Raw genomic sequence first — 18,510 nt, 5'->3', positions numbered from 1 at the left:
ATTTTACCACAACTTTGGAAGTATGCTTAGGGTCATTGTCCATTTGGAAGACCCATTTGCAACCAGGCTTTAACTTCCTGACTGATATCTTGAGATGTTACTTCAATATATCCACATAATTTTCCTTCCTCATGAGGCCATGTATTTTGTGAAGTGTACCAGTGCCTCCTGCAGCAAGCACCCCCTCAACATGATGCTGCCACCCCCATGCTTCACGGTTGGGATGGTGTTCTTTAGCTTGCAAGCCTTCCCTTTTTCCTCCAAACATAACAATGGTCATTATGGCCAAACAGTTCTATTTTTGATTCATCAGGCCAGAGGACATTTCTCCAAAAAGTACGATCTTTGACCCCATGTGCAGTTGCAAACCGTAGTCTGGCTTTTTTTTTATGGCGGTTTTGGAGCAGTGGCTTCTTCCTTGTTGAGGGGCCTTTCAGGTTATGTAAATATAGAACTAATTTTACTGTTGATATAGATATTTTGTACCTGTTTCCTCCAGCATCTTCACAAGGTCCTTTGCTGTTGTTCTGGAAATGATTTGCACTTTTCGCACCAAAGTACGTTCATCTCTAGGAGACAGAACATGTCTCCTTCCTGAGCGGTATAATGGCTGCATGGTCCCATGGTGTTTATACTTGCGTACTATTGTTTGTACAGATGGACATGGTACCTTCAGGCATTTGGAAATTGCTCCCAAGGATGAACCAGACTTGTGGAGGTCTACAATTTTTTATTCTGAGGTCTTGGCTGATTTCTTTTGATTTTCCCATGATGTCAAGCAAAGAGGTACTGAGTTCGAAGGTAGGCCTTGAAATACATCCACATGTACACCTCCAATTGACTCAAATAATGTCAATTAGCCTATCAGAAGCTTCTAAAGCCATGACATAATGTTCTGTAATGTTCCAAGCTGTTTAAAGGCACAGTAAACTTAGTGTATGTAAACTTGACCCACTGGAATTGTGACACAATGAATTATAAGTGAAATAATCTGTAAACAATTGTTGGAAAAATGACTTCTGTCATGCACAAAGTAGATGTCCTAACCGACTTTCCAAAACTATAGTTTGTTAACAAGACATTTCTGGAGTGGTTGGAAAACAAGTTTTAATGACTCCAACCTAAGTGTATGCAAACTTCTGACTTCAACTGTACATTTTATGTATGGTCCTGGGAATCAAGCCCACTACCCTAGCATTACAAGTGCCCTGCTCTACCAACTGAGCTACAGAGAAAGTTGTATTATTTTGCTAATTTGGTGTTCTGTGTACTGTAATAGTCAACTCAGTCAAAAATATTTGGGCTGCATTATCTTTTCTCCTGTTTTATTTTTTGCCAACCTTGAGTGGATGCCTTGTGATGCATTGTACTTGTGTGATGATGTCTAGACTAAACAAAAGGGATTTTACTGTTGTGGTGCTGTGAGAAAATGTGTTTCACTCAAGATATTGTTCAGTCCTCATGGGCTTCCATGGGCATTGCTAGCAGTGCACTGTACATTTCTTATCATGTCTGAAGATTCATTAATTGAAATGTTCTCTATGCTATAGTGTCAACATTTAACTTTTCAACTATGAATGGCCCTGTAGACTCCTCAGTCCTCATTGACAAGTGTACAACTTGAATAAATACATATATTTAAATAAAGAAATCATATTTAACAGGATTCCAGACTGTTTAATTTATTTCAGCTAAGCAATAACATAAAGGAAGTGAACATTGTGTCGCGCGTCAACCTGCCTACATATTACAAAGAAGGTGTGGCCAAATATATTGTTTACGTTTCTGTAGCCAACTCGATTAGCCAGGAGGGCTGACGTGCGATCCACGTACCTAAAGGGGCTACTTGATAGAATGTGGTTAGTGAATTGTCTTTTTTACCAAACGTCCATCTTCGAAAACAACTGTGTACAGTGTAGCTGCTGCTGTTCATCAGTCAATTCGTCCACATCCAGTGTCAGCGTACAGTGACAAAATGCAAGGCAGGTGCGTCTCTGTAGGATTGCTACTGTATCATTGTATTATAGGCTATACTGTAATAGTAAAGTGTATTTGCACCACCTGTAAAGCAGACTTTTGCGATAGTGTTGTAATAGTGATTGCTGCAATGTAGAGTTTGCTGTTTTTACATCTAGAACTCTAATACATATATGTTACTTTTAATGATCTCAGTCATAGATCACTGCACATTGATATCAATGTCACTGTTGCTTATGACAAGTTTTTTGTAAATAGCCTAGGTCAGCAATGGTTTACATGTAGGCTTATGCTGAGCCAGTCAACTGGGTTCCCTAGGGAGTTTTTCACGCTAGGCTTACACTTTTGAAAGTTCACTTCAGTGACAAATTACTTAAAATTTATATACAATTAGACTAGGATGAATTGAAAGAAACAAACTTTGAGTCTACTTTGAAAGTAGGAAGCATTACTAGCGCAATGGCAGTGAATGACACTAAACTTGTATCTGGAATTTGGTGGAAGGAGGACTGATTGATTGTAATTTCTCATGCGTTCAGTATTCACATGTGCATTGTGTCAATTGCATAGAGAACTCAATAATTCTGAAAATATGTGTCATACCAGAAGAGGAAGTCTCGCATTAATCCAGAAATCATTCTGATCTGTGTAGTTAATAAATATTTTCATTATTGGTCTTTCTGCCTTTCAATTTGTCAGAGAGTACTTCTCAGTTTATAACTAGTCGTAATGCTCTCTACACCCACACATTTCTGTAGACAGGAAACAAGGTTTCTGTAGACAAGGTTAATTCTGGCCTCGGAAGTGTGAGCAGAGGAGGCTAACTCTACTGTACGCTGTGTGTTGATGCGGAACTGCAGCATTAGACCGTTTGAGTTTGTATGAATGTAATAGGGTTTTCATGTACGTTTGTAAATTACATAAATTCATCAATTACTATTTGTTTATATATTTATATTTCTCCCAAACTTTCCCTGTATGTATCGACTTTGGTGTCTGATAGGTTAGGTGTCTCTTATCAAGTGACTTATCAGAAAGTCTTCATGTTTTTATGAGTTGAGAAGTCCCCCCACCTTCTGTTCCTTGGTTGTCTTAGAGTGCATTTGGAAAATATTCAGACCCCTTTACTTTTTTCCACATTTTGTTACATTACAGCCTTATTCTAAAATTGATTAAATCGATTTTTCCCTCATCGATCTACACACAATATCCCAGAATGACAAAGCAAAAATAGTTTTTTAAAAATGTTTGCAAATGTATTGTAAATGTGAAATATCACATTTGCACAAGACCCTTTACACAGTCTTTTTTTGTGTTGCCTTTACCTTATCTCACCTCATTTGCTCACATCATATATAGACTTATTTTTCTACTGTATTATTGACTGTATGTTTGTTTTACTCCATGTGTAACTCTGTGTTGTTGTATCTGTCGAACTGCTTTGCTTTATCTTGGCCAGGTCGCAATTGTAAATGAGAACTTGTTCTCAACTAGCCTACCTGGTTAAATAAAGGTGAAATAAATGTAAAAAAATGTTTTTGTTGAAGCACCTTTGGCAGCGATTACAGCATCATGTCTTCTTGGGTGTGACGTTACAAGCTTGGCACATCTGTATTTGGGATCCTCTCAAGCTCTGTCAGGTTGGATGGGGAGCGTCGCGGCACAGCTATTTTCAGGTCTTTCCAGAGATGTTCAATCGTGTTCAAGTCCGGGCTCTGGCTGGGCCACTCAAGGACATTCAGAGACTTGTCCCAAAGCCACTCCTGCATTGCCTTGGCTGTGTAGAATTTTAGTCAAGGGGTCTGAATACTTTCCAAAAGTACTGTAAATCCACTGTATACAGTACATGTGGTGTCATCAACCTCTGCTCCATTATCTAGGTGGGAACCCATGATGCTGAAATGTGATGTTTGACCTCCAAATTCTCTTGGGATGAATAAGAAAACAACCCCATGGAACCCTCCAGTAGGTAAACGCTCACTTACTCAGTCTTTGAACTCATACAGTATTTAAATGTTTATGTATACTTTGCTCTTTACTGTTGTTTGTCCCTTTTAATTACTTGGGTAGACTGACGTCTAGTAGTAAGAATCTCCACACATAGGACCACTGTGTTTTTAAACAGAGCTGCTATCTTGTCTAAATATGACATTTGATGTTAATAACTCTATTATTGTAGCTTCCACTATGTCGTCAGCAGTGGAGGCCAGTATGTACAACAGTATCCAGGCCATCCTCAGACAGGCTGCCTCCTCATGCAACAAAGGTACATTATCAGTGCATACAACAATAAAAAGTCAACGATTATCACATTTATCATTATGTGGCATAATTATCTATTATACAATATTAATAGTATTACACAATTTAATAGACTTGAGGACATTATGTGGTCAATTCAGCAGCCTTGTTTGACTTCCTGAAGGTATGCTGAGGTGGACTCTTCATAAGAAGGTGGAGACCCATCCATCTAACAGTGTCTCACTGGTCAGGGTTCTGGTCAAAGAGCTAGAGAAGGTTGGTCTGACACTACTAGAGTATTCTGTTCTTGCAGAATGACACATGGCATGCCCTTTGTCTTCAGAAGTATATGTGGCCATTTTAATTGTCAGTTTTATGATGAAAGCTTCTTTCATTTGTTGATTCAGGTGGAGAGGCTTGACTATAAGATGCATGTCATTCCATTGCTTCACACTCTCAACTACGTTATTATTCAGGTCAGATTAATTTATCCTACCTTCATCTGAAATAACCTTGATCAGAAAGTAGCTGTCCTGTATTACTGACGTATTGTTTACTGTGTTATTTCCAGGTATCATATTTCTTGTGTTGATTTCCTGGTTATCTTTATCCTGCTTAGAATAATTGTATTGTTCCTTGTTTGTTTTATTTTTGGATGCCCTATTCAAACTACGTGATGTTTGTTTTTACTTTCCAATCAGCTCTGATGTATGTATCTGATTGTGAAGGCTGCTCTTTTTATTCCTGTGTATCAGCAGCAGTCTAGCCACATTCCATGTAAGCTGTTTCAGAGAGTGTATGAGTGCTTCAAAAGGCTCCTAACACTTCCAGAGCCCTACTGTACTATCGCACTGAGATACGTGAGAGGCATAAAGATGGAGCAGATCACACCAGGTACTCATCACTAGCACTTTACACTTAACATAGTGGCATGTAATGTAGCACAAGCACATTTTAATCATATGAATACAGTATTCAGTTCTCCCAACATTTATTTACCTTACTCCATTTGTTCTGCTAAAGCTCCCTCCCCGACAATAACTTCCTCCACAGGAGCTTTGTATCAGAGAAGGGTGATTGCTGAGCAGAGCCTAAGGAACAAACATTTCCCCCAGCAGGAAAGGTGAGTTTAAAACACCCACGAACACATCTGCCATCAGAATATATTTTACACTTCCCACTGAAGTCAGTTTGTAAGTCACCAGCAAAAGCTGACTAATTTAATCATGGTCATTTCTCATAAGGTGAGGGTGGGGGGTTGTTAGCTTATGTGTGACCTTGAATGTGTCACTTTCCCTTTCACAAACTGATGCTTGTAAATGAGGACTTTCCCGTCAGCTACTCTGAGGTTGTGCTGTATCCACAATAGCTGTGCTGACTGGCTGCCCCTCTGACTGTGTCCACTGTAGGGTATTTGTGTTTGCAGACCCGGCTGTGTTCTCAGGGTCCCTGTGGCAGGCGGTGAGGGCAGACCTGGTGCTGGCCGGCCACCAAAGTGACACACTGGCAAGACTGGTGCTACTGCACACTCTGCAGGCTGGACTGGGGAAGGCCTGTCATGGTCCCATACTGACTCAAGCTCTGGAGGTGAGGGAGGTCAATGGGCTGTGATGATATGAGACGTTTGGATTAATTGATTTCATATCTTGGTATTTGTGTGCATCAGATGGATAATGAAATCACGTGTGTGCCTGCGTGTGTGCGGGCGTGCATGTGTGTGTGTGCCGCAGGATCTAGGAGAAGATGTGGAAAAGTACTTCCAGGAGGTGGTGTTAGCTGTAGAGCAGAGTATAGAGAACGGCGAGGCAGGCCGTGACCAGCACAAAACCAGGCTACAGCACATCTACAGTGACATCCTGACCTCTGCTAACCAAGGTGTGTGTAAAGGAGGATAGGGTTGGGCGGTATCCAGATTTTCCTATCGGCATACCGTCCTTACGGTATTACAGGTTTAGTACACAAGGGGACACCAGAAAACCCATTGGGCGTCTATTACCATAATGCTAACTAAATTAGCACAAGTCATAGTGAATTTCCATGAAGGCTGCAAGCTAAATATGCTAGCAAACGAAAATAAACAAATTGCAAAGACAGGCAATCCAGCTCATAAAGTTATACGTACAGTACCAGTCAAAAGTTTGGACACCTGCTTATTCCAAGGTTTTTCTTTATTTTTACTATTTTCTACATTGTAGAATAGTAGTGAAGACCTCAGAACTATGAAATAACACATATGGAATCATGTAATAACCAAAAAGGTGTTAAACAAATCTCAATGTATTTTATATTTGAGATTCTTCAAAGTAGCCATCCTTTGCCTTGATGACAGCTTTGCACACTTTTGGCATTCTCTCAACCAGCTTCATGAGGTAGTCACCTGGAATGCATTTAAATTAACAGGTGTGCCTTGTTAAAAGCTATAATGAAACTGTCTCTCATGAGGACCGCCACAGGAAAGGAAGACCCAGAGTTACCTCTGCTGCGGAGGATAAGCCCAAATAAATGCTTCACAGAGTTCAAGTAACAGACACATCTCAACATCAACTGTTCAAAGGAGACTGCGTGAATCAGGCCTTCATGGTCAAATGCCTGCAAAGAAACCACCACTAAAGGACACCAATAAGAAGAAGAGACTTGCTTGGGCCAAGAAACATGAGCATTGGACATTGGACCAGTGGAAATCTGTCCTTTGGTCTGATTAGTCCTAATTTGAGAGCTTTGTTTCCAACCGATGTGTCTTTGTGAGACACAGAGTAGGTGAACAGATGATCTCTGCATGTGTGGTTCACACCGTGAAGCATGGAGGAGGAGGTGTGAAGGTGTGGGGGTGCTTTGCTGGTGACACTGTCAATGATTAATTTAGAATTCAAGGCACACTTAACCAGCAGGGCTACCACAGCATTCTGCAGCAATACGCCATCCCATCTGGTTTTAACTTAGTGGGACTATCATTTGTTTTTCAACAGGACAATGACCAAACTCTCCTCCAAGCTGTGTAAGGCCTATTTGACCAAGAAGGAGAGTGATGGAATGCTGCATCAGATGACATGGCCTCCACAATCACCCAACCTCAACCCAATTGAGATGGTTTGGGATGAGTTGGACCGCAGAGTGAAGGAAAAGCAGCCAACAAGTGCTAAGCATAGAGTGGCTACTTCGAAGAATCTCGCAAATATAAAATATATATTGATTTGTTTAACACTTCTTTGGTTACTACATGATTCCATATGTGTTATTTCATAGTTTTGATGTCTTCACCGTTATTCTACAATGTAGAAAATAGTAAAAATAAAGAAAAACCCTTGAATGAGTAGGTGTGTCCAAACTTTTGACTAGTACTGTATATAGGTAGGAGCTACCGAATGTCATTTTCGTGAGTTTGGACATTTTACAAGTGAATGTGAATGAGAGACATTGTACAAATGAACAAAGTTTTGATGCATGCTTGTTTGAAGGAAGAACAGTTCTGGCTCTGGAGTAGCATGTGTACACACTGTGTCTGTGTGGAGTCTGGAATCGCTAGGGCAATGGGCCTGCCTGCTCTGCTCGGAGAAGAGGGAAGGACTAGTAGACAGCCAAGAACATAGAGGAGAAAAAACGCAAGGAAATCACGATAGCATTGGCAGCTGTACAGGTTTCTCAAACACGGCAGAAAGCTAACACCATATAATGCCCTGTCACCTTATTAATTCAGCCACTTACTTAGATAACTAGCGAGTTAAACTTAGGTCGGGTTAATGAAGAATTCTGCGTTTTTCACAAAGAAAATAAATAGCGCATGAGAAATACCTTGATGCGTTTTATAAATGCAGATATAAAATGCCTCAATGTCATTTCTGCTCGGCATCAGACAAATTTTGTGCTTCAGTTGCACTTCTCCACTCGGATGAGAATTCACAAAAGGGCATTCTATCAGCAGACAACCTGGTACTTTTCATTTTAGCCTACATTCCTCAGGTAAAAATGCTAGATTAACTTTAGTCAAAACATTAGGAAATGTAGCTGGCTACATTCTTTCTATGATAAACATTAGAAATATGTTTTAAAATACCTTGATTTTTCATAGTAAGCTCATTTAGTTGTGTGGCTGCCAGCCAAATAGTGTTGCACTTCCATTGTCTTTTGATTAAAAATCCACCTATTTTCTTACACTAATGCATTTTCTGTGAAGGAAAACTATAGTTGCACGCCCCTGATCACTATTTTGAAGCAAAAACACTGTTGCCTTTCAAAGTGAAATATAATACCCTTGTCAATACACAGATGGACTCACCTGCTCCCTATTTCACCCTTTGTGCCTTTTACAAACAACCACGTGACTGGCTTAACTGTTCTGAGGAACTACAGTAAGCTTCATAATGTAAAATAGTGTGACAGGTGAAATGAAGAACACGATCTGCTTTATCTCCTAAGGTATTGCACAAGTTTACTGCAGGTATTTACTTAAAAGAATTGCTACAAATATTAAAATGTATTGAAAACCTTCAAAGAAATAGTTTTGACGGTATTGAAAAACCATCCCGTGGCCATTTCTAAATACCCCGGCATACGGTGTTTATTGTATACCACCGAAGGCTAAAGGAGAATAATGAAAGAGATTTGCTGACTGTGACAAATAGGATATTCACTGTTTATTGTGTTATGTTTACTCTCTCTCTGTTCAGACCCAAAGGCCCGTGGCTCTCTTTCTAACACTCCATTGCCCTCGCCAGAGATTCACTTCCACCTGTGGACAAACGAAGAGGAGCTGTGTGAGTCAACATTAGAGAACCTTAGTTTCTAGAGTATTATAAGGACTTAAAAATTCTGTCAAATCAGACTAATAGATAGTGTGGCAATCTTGAATCTTTCATATTTTTCTATAGGGAATGAGCTGGTGAACTTCACCCTAAACGTTTCCACCTCTGAGCGGAACTCTATGTACCAGGAGGAGGAAGAGGAGGATGTTTCTAAGAGGGTTTCCCTCCTGTCTGTTGATAGTGGAATAGAGAAGGACCTGTCTGACATGGAGGAGCGGGAACAGAGGAATCCATTCACCCGGTCACGGTCACCGTGTTTCAGAGGGAGAATGAAGCCAGAAGACAAAATGGCTCTGGTACAGGAAAACATCAAGGGGCCCGCCTGTAGCACCCCTCTCCCTAAAGAGGAGGGGAACCTTACTGCACGCATAGTGATGATGGGAGATGACAGGGTGCTGGGGAGACTGGCCAAGGCGTATCACTCCATCAGGTAGGAAGTACTTCTACTGTCCCTTAATGTCCCTTAATACCTAGTTTCATCCTCATACATGTGAAATTCAGTTTTTATCCAAAGTGACTTACAGTCATGCGTGCATACATTTTTATGTATAGGTAGTGCTGGAAGTTGAACCCACTATCCTGGCGTTGCAAACACCATGCTCTACCAACTGAGATACAGAGGACTACTGTACACTGTAATTACACTGTAATTCTGTTATTTAGAAATGTGTGTGAACTGTTTTACAATGTGCATTGCTTTTGTGTGCAGAAAAAGGGAGGCAAAACATCTCATCTTGACCAAGAGAGTGAACCTACAGATATACTACATCCCTGTCACTGATGAGCCTATCGTCAATTCACCTGTGAGCAATAATCCATTCCAAAATCCAATAATACCAATCATGTAAAATAAACATCCATGTCATGCTGCACATGTACAGTAACCGGTATGATTTGCTAGGTTATGGAACCAGTCTTTTCTCTTTTTCAGGAAAGCACATCACAAGTTGGAGACAGGTTGTCTCTAGCCTCGTTCTTAGGAAGGGTCGATCCCTGGTACGAAAGCAACATCAACAGTTTGGGAGCCATGATTCCAAAGCTGGCAGGAACGGTAATGAGTACTAATACATGCATTGTTTTATAAAGTCATCTAATTCTGATCATGATTGTCCAGAAAGATCCATCAAATGGGTTCAAGGCTACCTAAATAGAAAGGGATTTTAAGAGAGAAATAGACATCCAGTCATGTCACCGTGAGACCTAATACTGTGTCTACTATGTGCCATTGCAGCAGTCCAGTCACAGCAGGTCATCAGAACCCAACCACTTCCTTGTGGACGTCCTCTCCTACTACCTTCGCTGTGGCATACAGCCTGTCCACTTCACACTCTACTCTGTCAAGGTCAGCTCCCTGAGATACATCCACATGTCATAGTCACGTGTGTGATAGCAGCAAGATGATACACAAACAGATGGCAGCCCATGAATAGTTCATACCGAAGAGTTCATAGCCCAGTATAGCATAATGATTACGGTTATCATCAGGGGTTCAATTGGGAATTTGGAGGTTGGAAAGCCCTACTTGATGAAGGGGGGGTTGAAGTTAGGGTTACAGCTAGAGCTAGGGTTAAGTTTGTGGTTGGGGCTAGGGTTAGGGTTGAACCAGAATGTGGATGTAAGGCTTAGGGTTGTCGTTGAGGCTTGGTTTAGGGTTGAACCGGGATGTGGACATGAAGCTAGCATTATGGTTAGGGTTGAGGCTAGATTAAGGGTTGAACTGGAATGTGGACATGAATCTAGGGTTAGGGTTGTGGTTGAGGGTTAGGGTTTAACAAGGATGTGGACATAAAGCTAGGGTTAGGGATGCTGTCATCCTAGGGTACCCAAGCCTTTATCCTAACCTTCTTTTATCATACGTTTTATCCTACCTTCTTCTTTGGACCCGTAGATTGCTGGAGCTTGGCTTTCCCTGTGACCCAAGGTGCAGGAGCCCTGCTTCGAGTAGCTCCGGCTCAATTTAACCACTTGTTATCATTAAGAAAAAAACAACACAATTTCTCCCTAATTTGAGCTTGTTCTTGTTGCCCTGTTGTGTTTTTAGATCTCTGTCTCTGGCCAGACTGGCAGCCCTGTGAACGAGGTGTTTGTGTCCCACCTGGATGCTGAGTTCCCGGAGTTCAAAACACTCAGAGAAAATCTAAAACAAGGTACTGTTGTCACAACTGTGAATGCAGCATGAACTGTGTTGTCAGGACAGGGACAGAAACTAGATTGTCCTGTTACTGAATCTGTTGGTGATTGCATAATGTCTCTCTGCAGAGAGATCTAGTCTGCGACGAACAAGGAAGACACATGGAACCTGTGGAGCGGTGGTTTCTATGAATTACACTAAGGTACTTTCTGAAGGCTTTCTTCCCTATTTGTGTTATAGAGTATTTGATTCGTGGTTAGTGAATGTGTTCATGCTTGGTTAGTGTAGTCACAGTATCATTGTAATAATTTAGGAACAAGTAGTACACTTTTAAATGAAAAGTAACAACTATGGAAATATCTAGATATCCTTTAAATCCATATGGCATAATGTCTTAACTACAGTACCAAATGTGTCTGTGTCTCAAATGCTTTCTGCAGGTCTCCTTGAGCAAACAAGAGGTTGTCCAGGGAATGTCAGTCATGACATGTGGAGTGGGCATCAGTGCAATATCACCCAATGAAACAGAAGGTTTGCATTAAAACATGCAGTAACTACCTAGCGGTTCTCAATAGCAACTTGTTTTCATTACCTCAAATCAGCAATTTGTCATCCCTACTTTCCCTAGGTCTTGATTCCCTAACTGTCCATTTTGACAGTACAAATCCAAGATGCTGCACGGTAAGGATATTTCTGAATGAATGATAATAAATCATTGAGACCCCAGTAACACCATATGGAAAGTACTAAAACTGTCAGTCAGGCAACACACTGCCAGATGTGGTTTCTTGATCTTATCCTCATGTCTCACCTCCAAAGTAGATTATTGGTTAAGGCAATTATATATAATGGTAGAGGTTTGATTTGAGCCCATAAATGCAAAGAGGGTAGGCATACAGTACTGCAGTTTGGAGTCACATCTCGCAATGATTTTTGCTCCTAACCTATCAGGATATTTAATTTGACCATGCTGTGTTGACAGGAGATCAGAACCCAAAACATTAAAATCAGAATCCTGGAGGATAAGACCTTCACTGTCTGTCTGGACAAAGACTGTCGCAGGAAATACACACATGTGCAAAGGTCAGAGATCATACTCATCAGCAATATAATGCCATGATGCTCTACCATCTCTACTGTTGATGAATGCTATACAGTAGTTATTTAGTTGTCTTTTACAGAGAATTTCCCTGGGCTTACACTGTAATAACTAAGTAATTAACACTCTTCTACAGCATTGAGATCTCTCCATGTTTGGATCCAGGCTATTGCCTCCAGACAAGTTCCAAGTTCAGTGTGGGAGAGGAGAGGGAGGCGGGGCTGAGCAAATACATGTGCAAGATCCTGCCTCTGCCAATCAACACCTTCACTGGCATCAACCACTGAGGGGATTTGATTATTAAGCCCGGGCTCTGTCCCAGGCGTGAGCCAGGTGCTCCGCTCTGGCCAACGGCGAAGTAAGCTCAAAACAAAAGTGACATCGGTTATGCCCGTGGAGTAATGAGTAGGATTCTGTGTTTTGACATGCGAAAGGGATTTATTTTGATTAAAAAAGTGTTTTATCTGCCTTCCCAATGAAATCTAGTTTGAAAATTCTATCATATATTTTATGAAAAGAGCTGTATGTATTTTTTTAAATATTTTTATTATGATCCCCATTAGCTGTTGCAAAAGCAGCAGCTACTTTTCCTGGGTTCCACTCAAAACATGAAACATGACATAATACAGAATATTAATAGACAAGAACAGCTCAAGCACAGAACTACATAAAAAAAACTTTTTGGAATACACACGTAGCCTACATATCAGTACATACACGCAAACTATCTAGGTGAAATAGGGGGGAGGTGTTGTGCCGTGAGGGGTTACTTTATCTGTTTTTTTTAAACCAGGTTTGCTGTATATTTGAGCGGTCTCTCCTTTATATCAGCCCTCTGTGTCACGCCTGCTCCCACTCTTACCTCCTGGCACTCGAAGGTGCCAGGCTCTCCAGCAAAGCACACTCCTGCCATCATCATTACACACACCTGCCTTTCCCCCGTCACGCGCGTCAGAGATTTTTGGATTCACCTGGACTCAATCACCTCTGTCATTACCTTCCCTATATTTGTCTGGTTCCCCGCTCTGTTCCCTGCTTCTGCATTAATTGTTGTTTGTCTGTGTTTACCCGTGTGCTGACACTGTTCCTGATTAAATGTTTGACTCCCCGTACCTGCTTCTCATCTCCAGCATTGGTCATTACACTGATAAGCAAGACGTGCCGCTCTGTTCTGGGCCATGTGTTTTGACCATGACAGTTGACAATCTAAGATAACGCAAAGTAATTTAGTCTCCTCAACTTGTTCAAAAGCCACACCATTCATTACCAGAGGTTTAGAACTTAGGGAATGATTTGTACCAAATACAATGCTCTTAGTTTTAAACATGTTCACTACCAGTTTATTACTGACCACCCAACAGACTGCAACTCTTTGTTTAGGGTTTCAGTGACTTCATTAGCTGTGGTTGCTGATGTGTATATGGTTGAATCATCAGCATGGACACACATGCTTTGCTTAATGCCAGTGGCAGGTCATTGGTAAAAATAGAAAAGAGTGGAGGGCCTAGAGAGCTGCCCTGCGGTACAACACACTTTTACAGATTTGACATTAGAGAAGCTTCCATTAAAGAAACCCCTTTGAGTTATATTAGATAGATAGCTCTGAATCCACAATATGGCAGAGGTTGAAAAGCCATAACACATATGTTTTTTTTCAACAACAGGTTATGGTCAATAATATCAAAGGCTGCACTGAAATCTAACAGTACAGCTCCCACAATCTTCTTATTCATTTCTTTCAACCAATCATCTGTAATTTGTGTCAGTGCAGTGCATGTTGAGTGCCCTTCTCTATAAGCATGCTGCTTGTCTGTTGTTAATTTGTTTACAGAGAAATAGCATTGTATTTGGTTAAACCCATTTTTCCCCCAACAGTTTGCTAAGAGCTGGTAGCAAGTTTATAAGTTTGCTGTTAGAACCAGTAAAGGCAACTTTACCACTCTTGGGTATCTGAATGACCTTGGCTTCCCTCCAAGCCTGAGGACAAAGAATTTCCTCTAGGCTCAGATTAAAGTGATGAAAGTGGCTATAGAGTCAGCTAGCATCCTCAGTAGCTTTCCATCTAAGTTGTCATTGCCAGGAGGTTGGTCATTATTGATCGATAAAAATTATTTCCCCACCTCCCCCACACTAACTTTACAAAATTCAAACTTCCAATGCTTTTCATTATTTTTTATTTTTTATGCATGAATATGATGGCTCACTGTTCATTGTTGGCATTTCCTGCCTAAGTTTGCCCACTTTGCCAATGAAGTAATCATTAAAATAATTACCAACATCGAATGGTTTTGTGCTGAATAAGCCATCTGATTCAATGAAAGATGGGGTTGAATTTGTCTTTCTGCCCATAATTTCATTAAAGTCCTACAAAATGTTTCATATAATTGATCTTGGCTTCATAATACAGTTTATTCTTCTTTTTGATGCGTTTAGTCACATAATTTCTCAGTTTGCAGTAAGTCAGCCAGTCAATAAGCCAGACTTATTAACCACTCCTTTTTCCTCATCTCTTTCAACAATACAGTTTTTCAATTCTTCATCAATCCATGGAGCCTTAACAGTTCTAACAGTCAGTTTCTTAATTAACAGGGACATGTTTATCAATAATTGGAAGAAGCAGTATCATAAATTCATCAAGTGCAATGTCATTAACCATATAAGACAAAAAAAATGTTTTTGCATCATCCACATTAAAGTCACAGCAAAATATTTTGTATTATCTCTTATATGCTATTTTAGGCCCAGCTTTTGGAACTTTAGCTTTCCTGGATATAGCCACTATATTGTGATCACTACATCCAATGGGTACGGATACAGCTTTAGAACAAAGTTGTACAGTATTAGTAAAAGTGTGATCATTACATGTGGATGATCTTGTTCCTGTAGTGTTTGTAAACACCCTGGTTGTTTGTTTCTGAGTGATGCAACATGTGCCTAGTAGACAACATGACAGAGCAGATTACTGTTCAATTTGAGAATTGCGCTCATTCCCTCACCACTTTTGCCCATTCACGTCATGGGCCATAGACAGGTGCTTAATCGATGCCAATGCCTAGTAGTGTGGGTGGGGTTCAACAGGCACAGTACATTATTTCGAGCTGTCACTCCTGTCTAAAAAGTGCAGAGATATTCTTGAAACACAACTAACTTCTGTAATCTTCTGTAACACAGCATACTGACTGTATAAAGACATGTTTATCAGTTGTATATTTCCTTGCAAATTCCTGATGGACAGTCCAGTGAATTGTTGATGTTTTGAATGTATTTCATTTGGATTGCTTTCTACAGTGCTTGTTTGCAATAAATGTTCTGTTTACACTATGCTATTAAAGGAAGGCACTGTGTTGGTAAACACAGAGGAAATTACTTCTTACATCTTACCCGATTTAAATGTTTAGAATGAATAACATAGTTTTGACTGTGTGGATATTTTGTATTAATAAACTTTGAGTTCATTTAATCATGTGGCGCTGGACAAACTCACTACCTGAGCTGTTTCTATTTTATTTTACCTGTCTCGCGTAGTTGTCATCCTCACGCCTTGATGGCGCTGCAGACAAACAGCTTAATGCAAGGTGCACGACAACTGCTTTAACAACGGCTTTTTCAACTACGGAGAGGTGAAATCAGGTGGTCATGACAACTGCTTTAATTAACAACGGCCTTTTCAACTACGGAGAGGTGATATCAGGTGGTCATGACAACTGCTTTAACAACGGCCTTTTCAACTACGGAGAGGTGATATCAGGTGGTCATGACAACTGTCCAGAACCATATAAGAGATGTAAAAAGTCAGAGACAAAATGACCGAGCACAAAGAATAACCGTACGTTAATTAAAGTACTTTCAAAAAGCACAAGTTGTGTAAAACAGTTTACTGTAAAAGATAACGTGGATGGAGTGGACATGCTTCGGTTGAAACAGGTGCATTGACTAGCCTCTAACACACCAGCTGCGCTGAAAATTTGATTAATCGTTTTGACGGTTAACCATTGTAGCCTACTGATGTTAGTGGTTGTTTTTGGCTCTATTGAATTAGCTTACAGTTTTTTATTGTAGGTTTGTTCGGGGGCACATACATTATATCTTTATTTTCAGTGATTTCAGTAATTCTTTGAATATAGGCATTCATTAGTTAAATAAAAACAAATATGATTACATCCTCAATGTTAAATATGATTGCTATTTACCTATTCTTGATTTTAAGCTACACTGCTCAACAAATAAAGGTAACACTAAAATAACACATCCTAGATCTGAATGAATGAAATATTCTTATTGAATACTTTTTTCTTTACATAGTTGAATGTGCTGACAACAAAATCACACAAAAAGTATCAATGGAAATCAAATCTATCAACCCATGGAGGTCTGGATTTGGAGTCACACTCAAAATTAAAGTGGAAAACCACACTACAGGCTGATCCAACTTTGATGTAATGTCCTTAAAACAAGTCAAAATGAGGCTCAGTAGTGTGTGTGGCCTCCACGTGCCTGTATGACCTCCCTACAACGCCTGGGCATGCTCCTGATGAGGTGGCGGATGGTCTCCTGAGGGATCTCCCCCCAGACCTGGACTAAAGCATCCGCCAACTCCTGGACAGTCTGTGGATGGAGCGAGACATGATGTCCCAGATGTGCTCAATTGGATTCAGGTCTGGGGAACGGGCGGGCCAGTCCATAGCATCAATGCCTTCCTCTTGCAGGAACTGCTGACACACTCCAGCCACATGAGGTCTAGCATTGTCTTGCTTTAGGAGGAACCCAGGGCCAACCGCACCAGCATATGGTCTCACAAGGGGTCTGAGGATCTCATCTCGGTACCTAATGGCAGTCAGGCTACCTCTGGCGAGCACATGGAAGGCTGTGCGGGCCCCCAAAGAAATGCCACCCCACACCATGACTGACCCACCGCCAAACCGGTCATGCTGGAGGATGTTGCAGGCAGCAGAACGTTCTCCACGGCGTCTCCAGACACTGTCACGTCTGTCACATGTGCTCAGTGTGAACCTGCTTTCATCTGTGAAGAGCACAGGGCGCCAGTGGCGAATTTGCCAATCTTGGTGTTCTCTGGCAAATGCCAAACGTCCTGCACGGTGTTGGGCTGTAAGCACAACCCCCACCTGTGGACGTCGGGACGTCGAGTCTGTTTCTGACCGTTTGAGCAGACACATGCACATTTGTGGCCTGCTGGAGGTCATTTTGTAGGGCACTGGCAGTGCTCCTCCTGCTCCTCCTTGCACAAAGGCAGAGGTAGCGGTCCTGCTGCTGGGTTGTTGCCCTCCTACGGCCTCTTCCACGTCTCCTGATGTACTGGCCTGTCTCCTGGTAGCGCCTCCATGCTCTGGACACTACGCTGACAGACACAGCAAACCTTCTTGCCACAGCTCGCATTGATGTGCCATCCTGGATGAGCTGCACTACCTGAGCCACTTGTGTGGGTTGTAGACTCTGTCTCATGCTATCACTAGACACTAGAGTGAAAGCACCGCCAGCATTCAAAAGTGACCAAAACATGAGCCAGGAAGCATAGGAACTGAGAAGTGGTCTGTGGTCACCAACTGCAGAACCACTCCTTTATTGGGGGTTTCTTGCTAATTGCCTATAATTTCCACCTGTTGTCTATTCCATTTGCACAACAGCATGTGAAATTTATTGTCAATCAGTGTTGCTTCCTAAGTGGACAGTTTGATTTCACAGAAGTGTGATTGACTTGGAGTTACATTGTGTTGTTTAAGTGTTCCCTTTATTTGTTTGAGCAGTGTATATTGCATTATTTACCAGGTATTCAAACATTAACCAAATAGTAAATGTACATGTTAGCTACTGTTTGAAATATGTTTATAAGGATTTCTATACATATTATTTATAATTATTCACAGTGCGTGCTCTGTATGAAGATAGTCTGTGAGACAGTGAGTTCACTTGGCTGGTGTAGCGGATGTGAAACGGCTAGCTTAGTTAGCGGTGCGCGCTAAATAGCGTTTCAATCGGTGACGTCACTTGCTCTGAGACCTTGAAGTAGTGGTTCCCCTTGCTCTGCTTCGTGGGTGACTGTTGTTGATGTGTGCAAACACTACAACAAGAGGAGGGCAGTGATTACAAGGTCTCTGGTCTGTTCAGCAGGGGCAGCCCTCATCCTCCTCCTGCTTATCCCATCCACAGGCATCGAGACGCTGACCAGTCACTGCAACAGCTCTCACCTCAGTGTGAGCTCCACTGAAGAGCTGAGTGACTGTGTGCGTGTTGTTGGCAGTGTAATG

General features: G+C 41.3%; 1 protein-coding gene across 8 annotated transcripts; it reads left to right on the top strand.

Moving 5' to 3' along the window:
* The first annotated feature begins 1,037 nt into the window (after positions 1 to 1,037).
* pik3r6b (phosphoinositide-3-kinase, regulatory subunit 6b) lies at positions 1,038 to 13,712 on the top strand. Of its 8 annotated transcripts, none has more exons than XM_036941254.1 (20): positions 1,038 to 1,859; positions 3,858 to 3,942; positions 4,157 to 4,243; positions 4,403 to 4,494; positions 4,626 to 4,694; positions 4,974 to 5,112; positions 5,272 to 5,341; positions 5,628 to 5,805; positions 5,949 to 6,093; positions 8,883 to 8,969; positions 9,084 to 9,447; positions 9,727 to 9,820; positions 9,949 to 10,068; positions 10,249 to 10,359; positions 11,059 to 11,164; positions 11,277 to 11,350; positions 11,589 to 11,679; positions 11,777 to 11,829; positions 12,131 to 12,231; positions 12,384 to 13,712. In XM_036941254.1, exons 2-20 carry the CDS (start codon positions 3,930 to 3,932, stop codon positions 12,532 to 12,534), a joined length of 2,145 nt encoding a protein of 714 aa, XP_036797149.1. In that variant the 5' UTR covers positions 1,038 to 1,859; positions 3,858 to 3,929; the 3' UTR covers positions 12,535 to 13,712. The 8 variants fall into 8 exon arrangements, with proteins under 8 accessions (XP_036797149.1, XP_021413897.2, XP_021413902.2 ...); XM_021558222.2 differs by having other exon boundaries at positions 3,858 to 3,946; XM_021558227.2 differs by having other exon boundaries at positions 1,038 to 1,982.
* Positions 13,713 to 18,510: the final 4,798 nt, after the last annotated feature.

Source organism: Oncorhynchus mykiss, chromosome 13 (assembly GCF_013265735.2).
Source record: "Oncorhynchus mykiss isolate Arlee chromosome 13, USDA_OmykA_1.1, whole genome shotgun sequence".
NCBI classification, from domain to species: domain Eukaryota; kingdom Metazoa; phylum Chordata; class Actinopteri; order Salmoniformes; family Salmonidae; genus Oncorhynchus; species Oncorhynchus mykiss.
The sequence above is the reverse complement of the archived record's forward strand: the minus strand, read 5'-3'. Positions and strand labels throughout refer to the sequence as shown.

Bases quoted from the DNA above. Each gene is read 5' to 3' on its own strand.
- pik3r6b (XM_021558222.2), top strand. From the start codon at position 3,910: ATGAATAAGAAAACAACCCCATGGAACCCTCCAGTAG. The intron at 10,069-10,248 runs GTAATGAGTACT...GTGCCATTGCAG, and splicing joins TTCCAAAGCTGGCAGGAACG to CAGTCCAGTCACAGCAGGTC. The intron at 11,165-11,276 runs GTACTGTTGTCA...GTCTCTCTGCAG, and splicing joins CAGAGAAAATCTAAAACAAG to AGAGATCTAGTCTGCGACGA.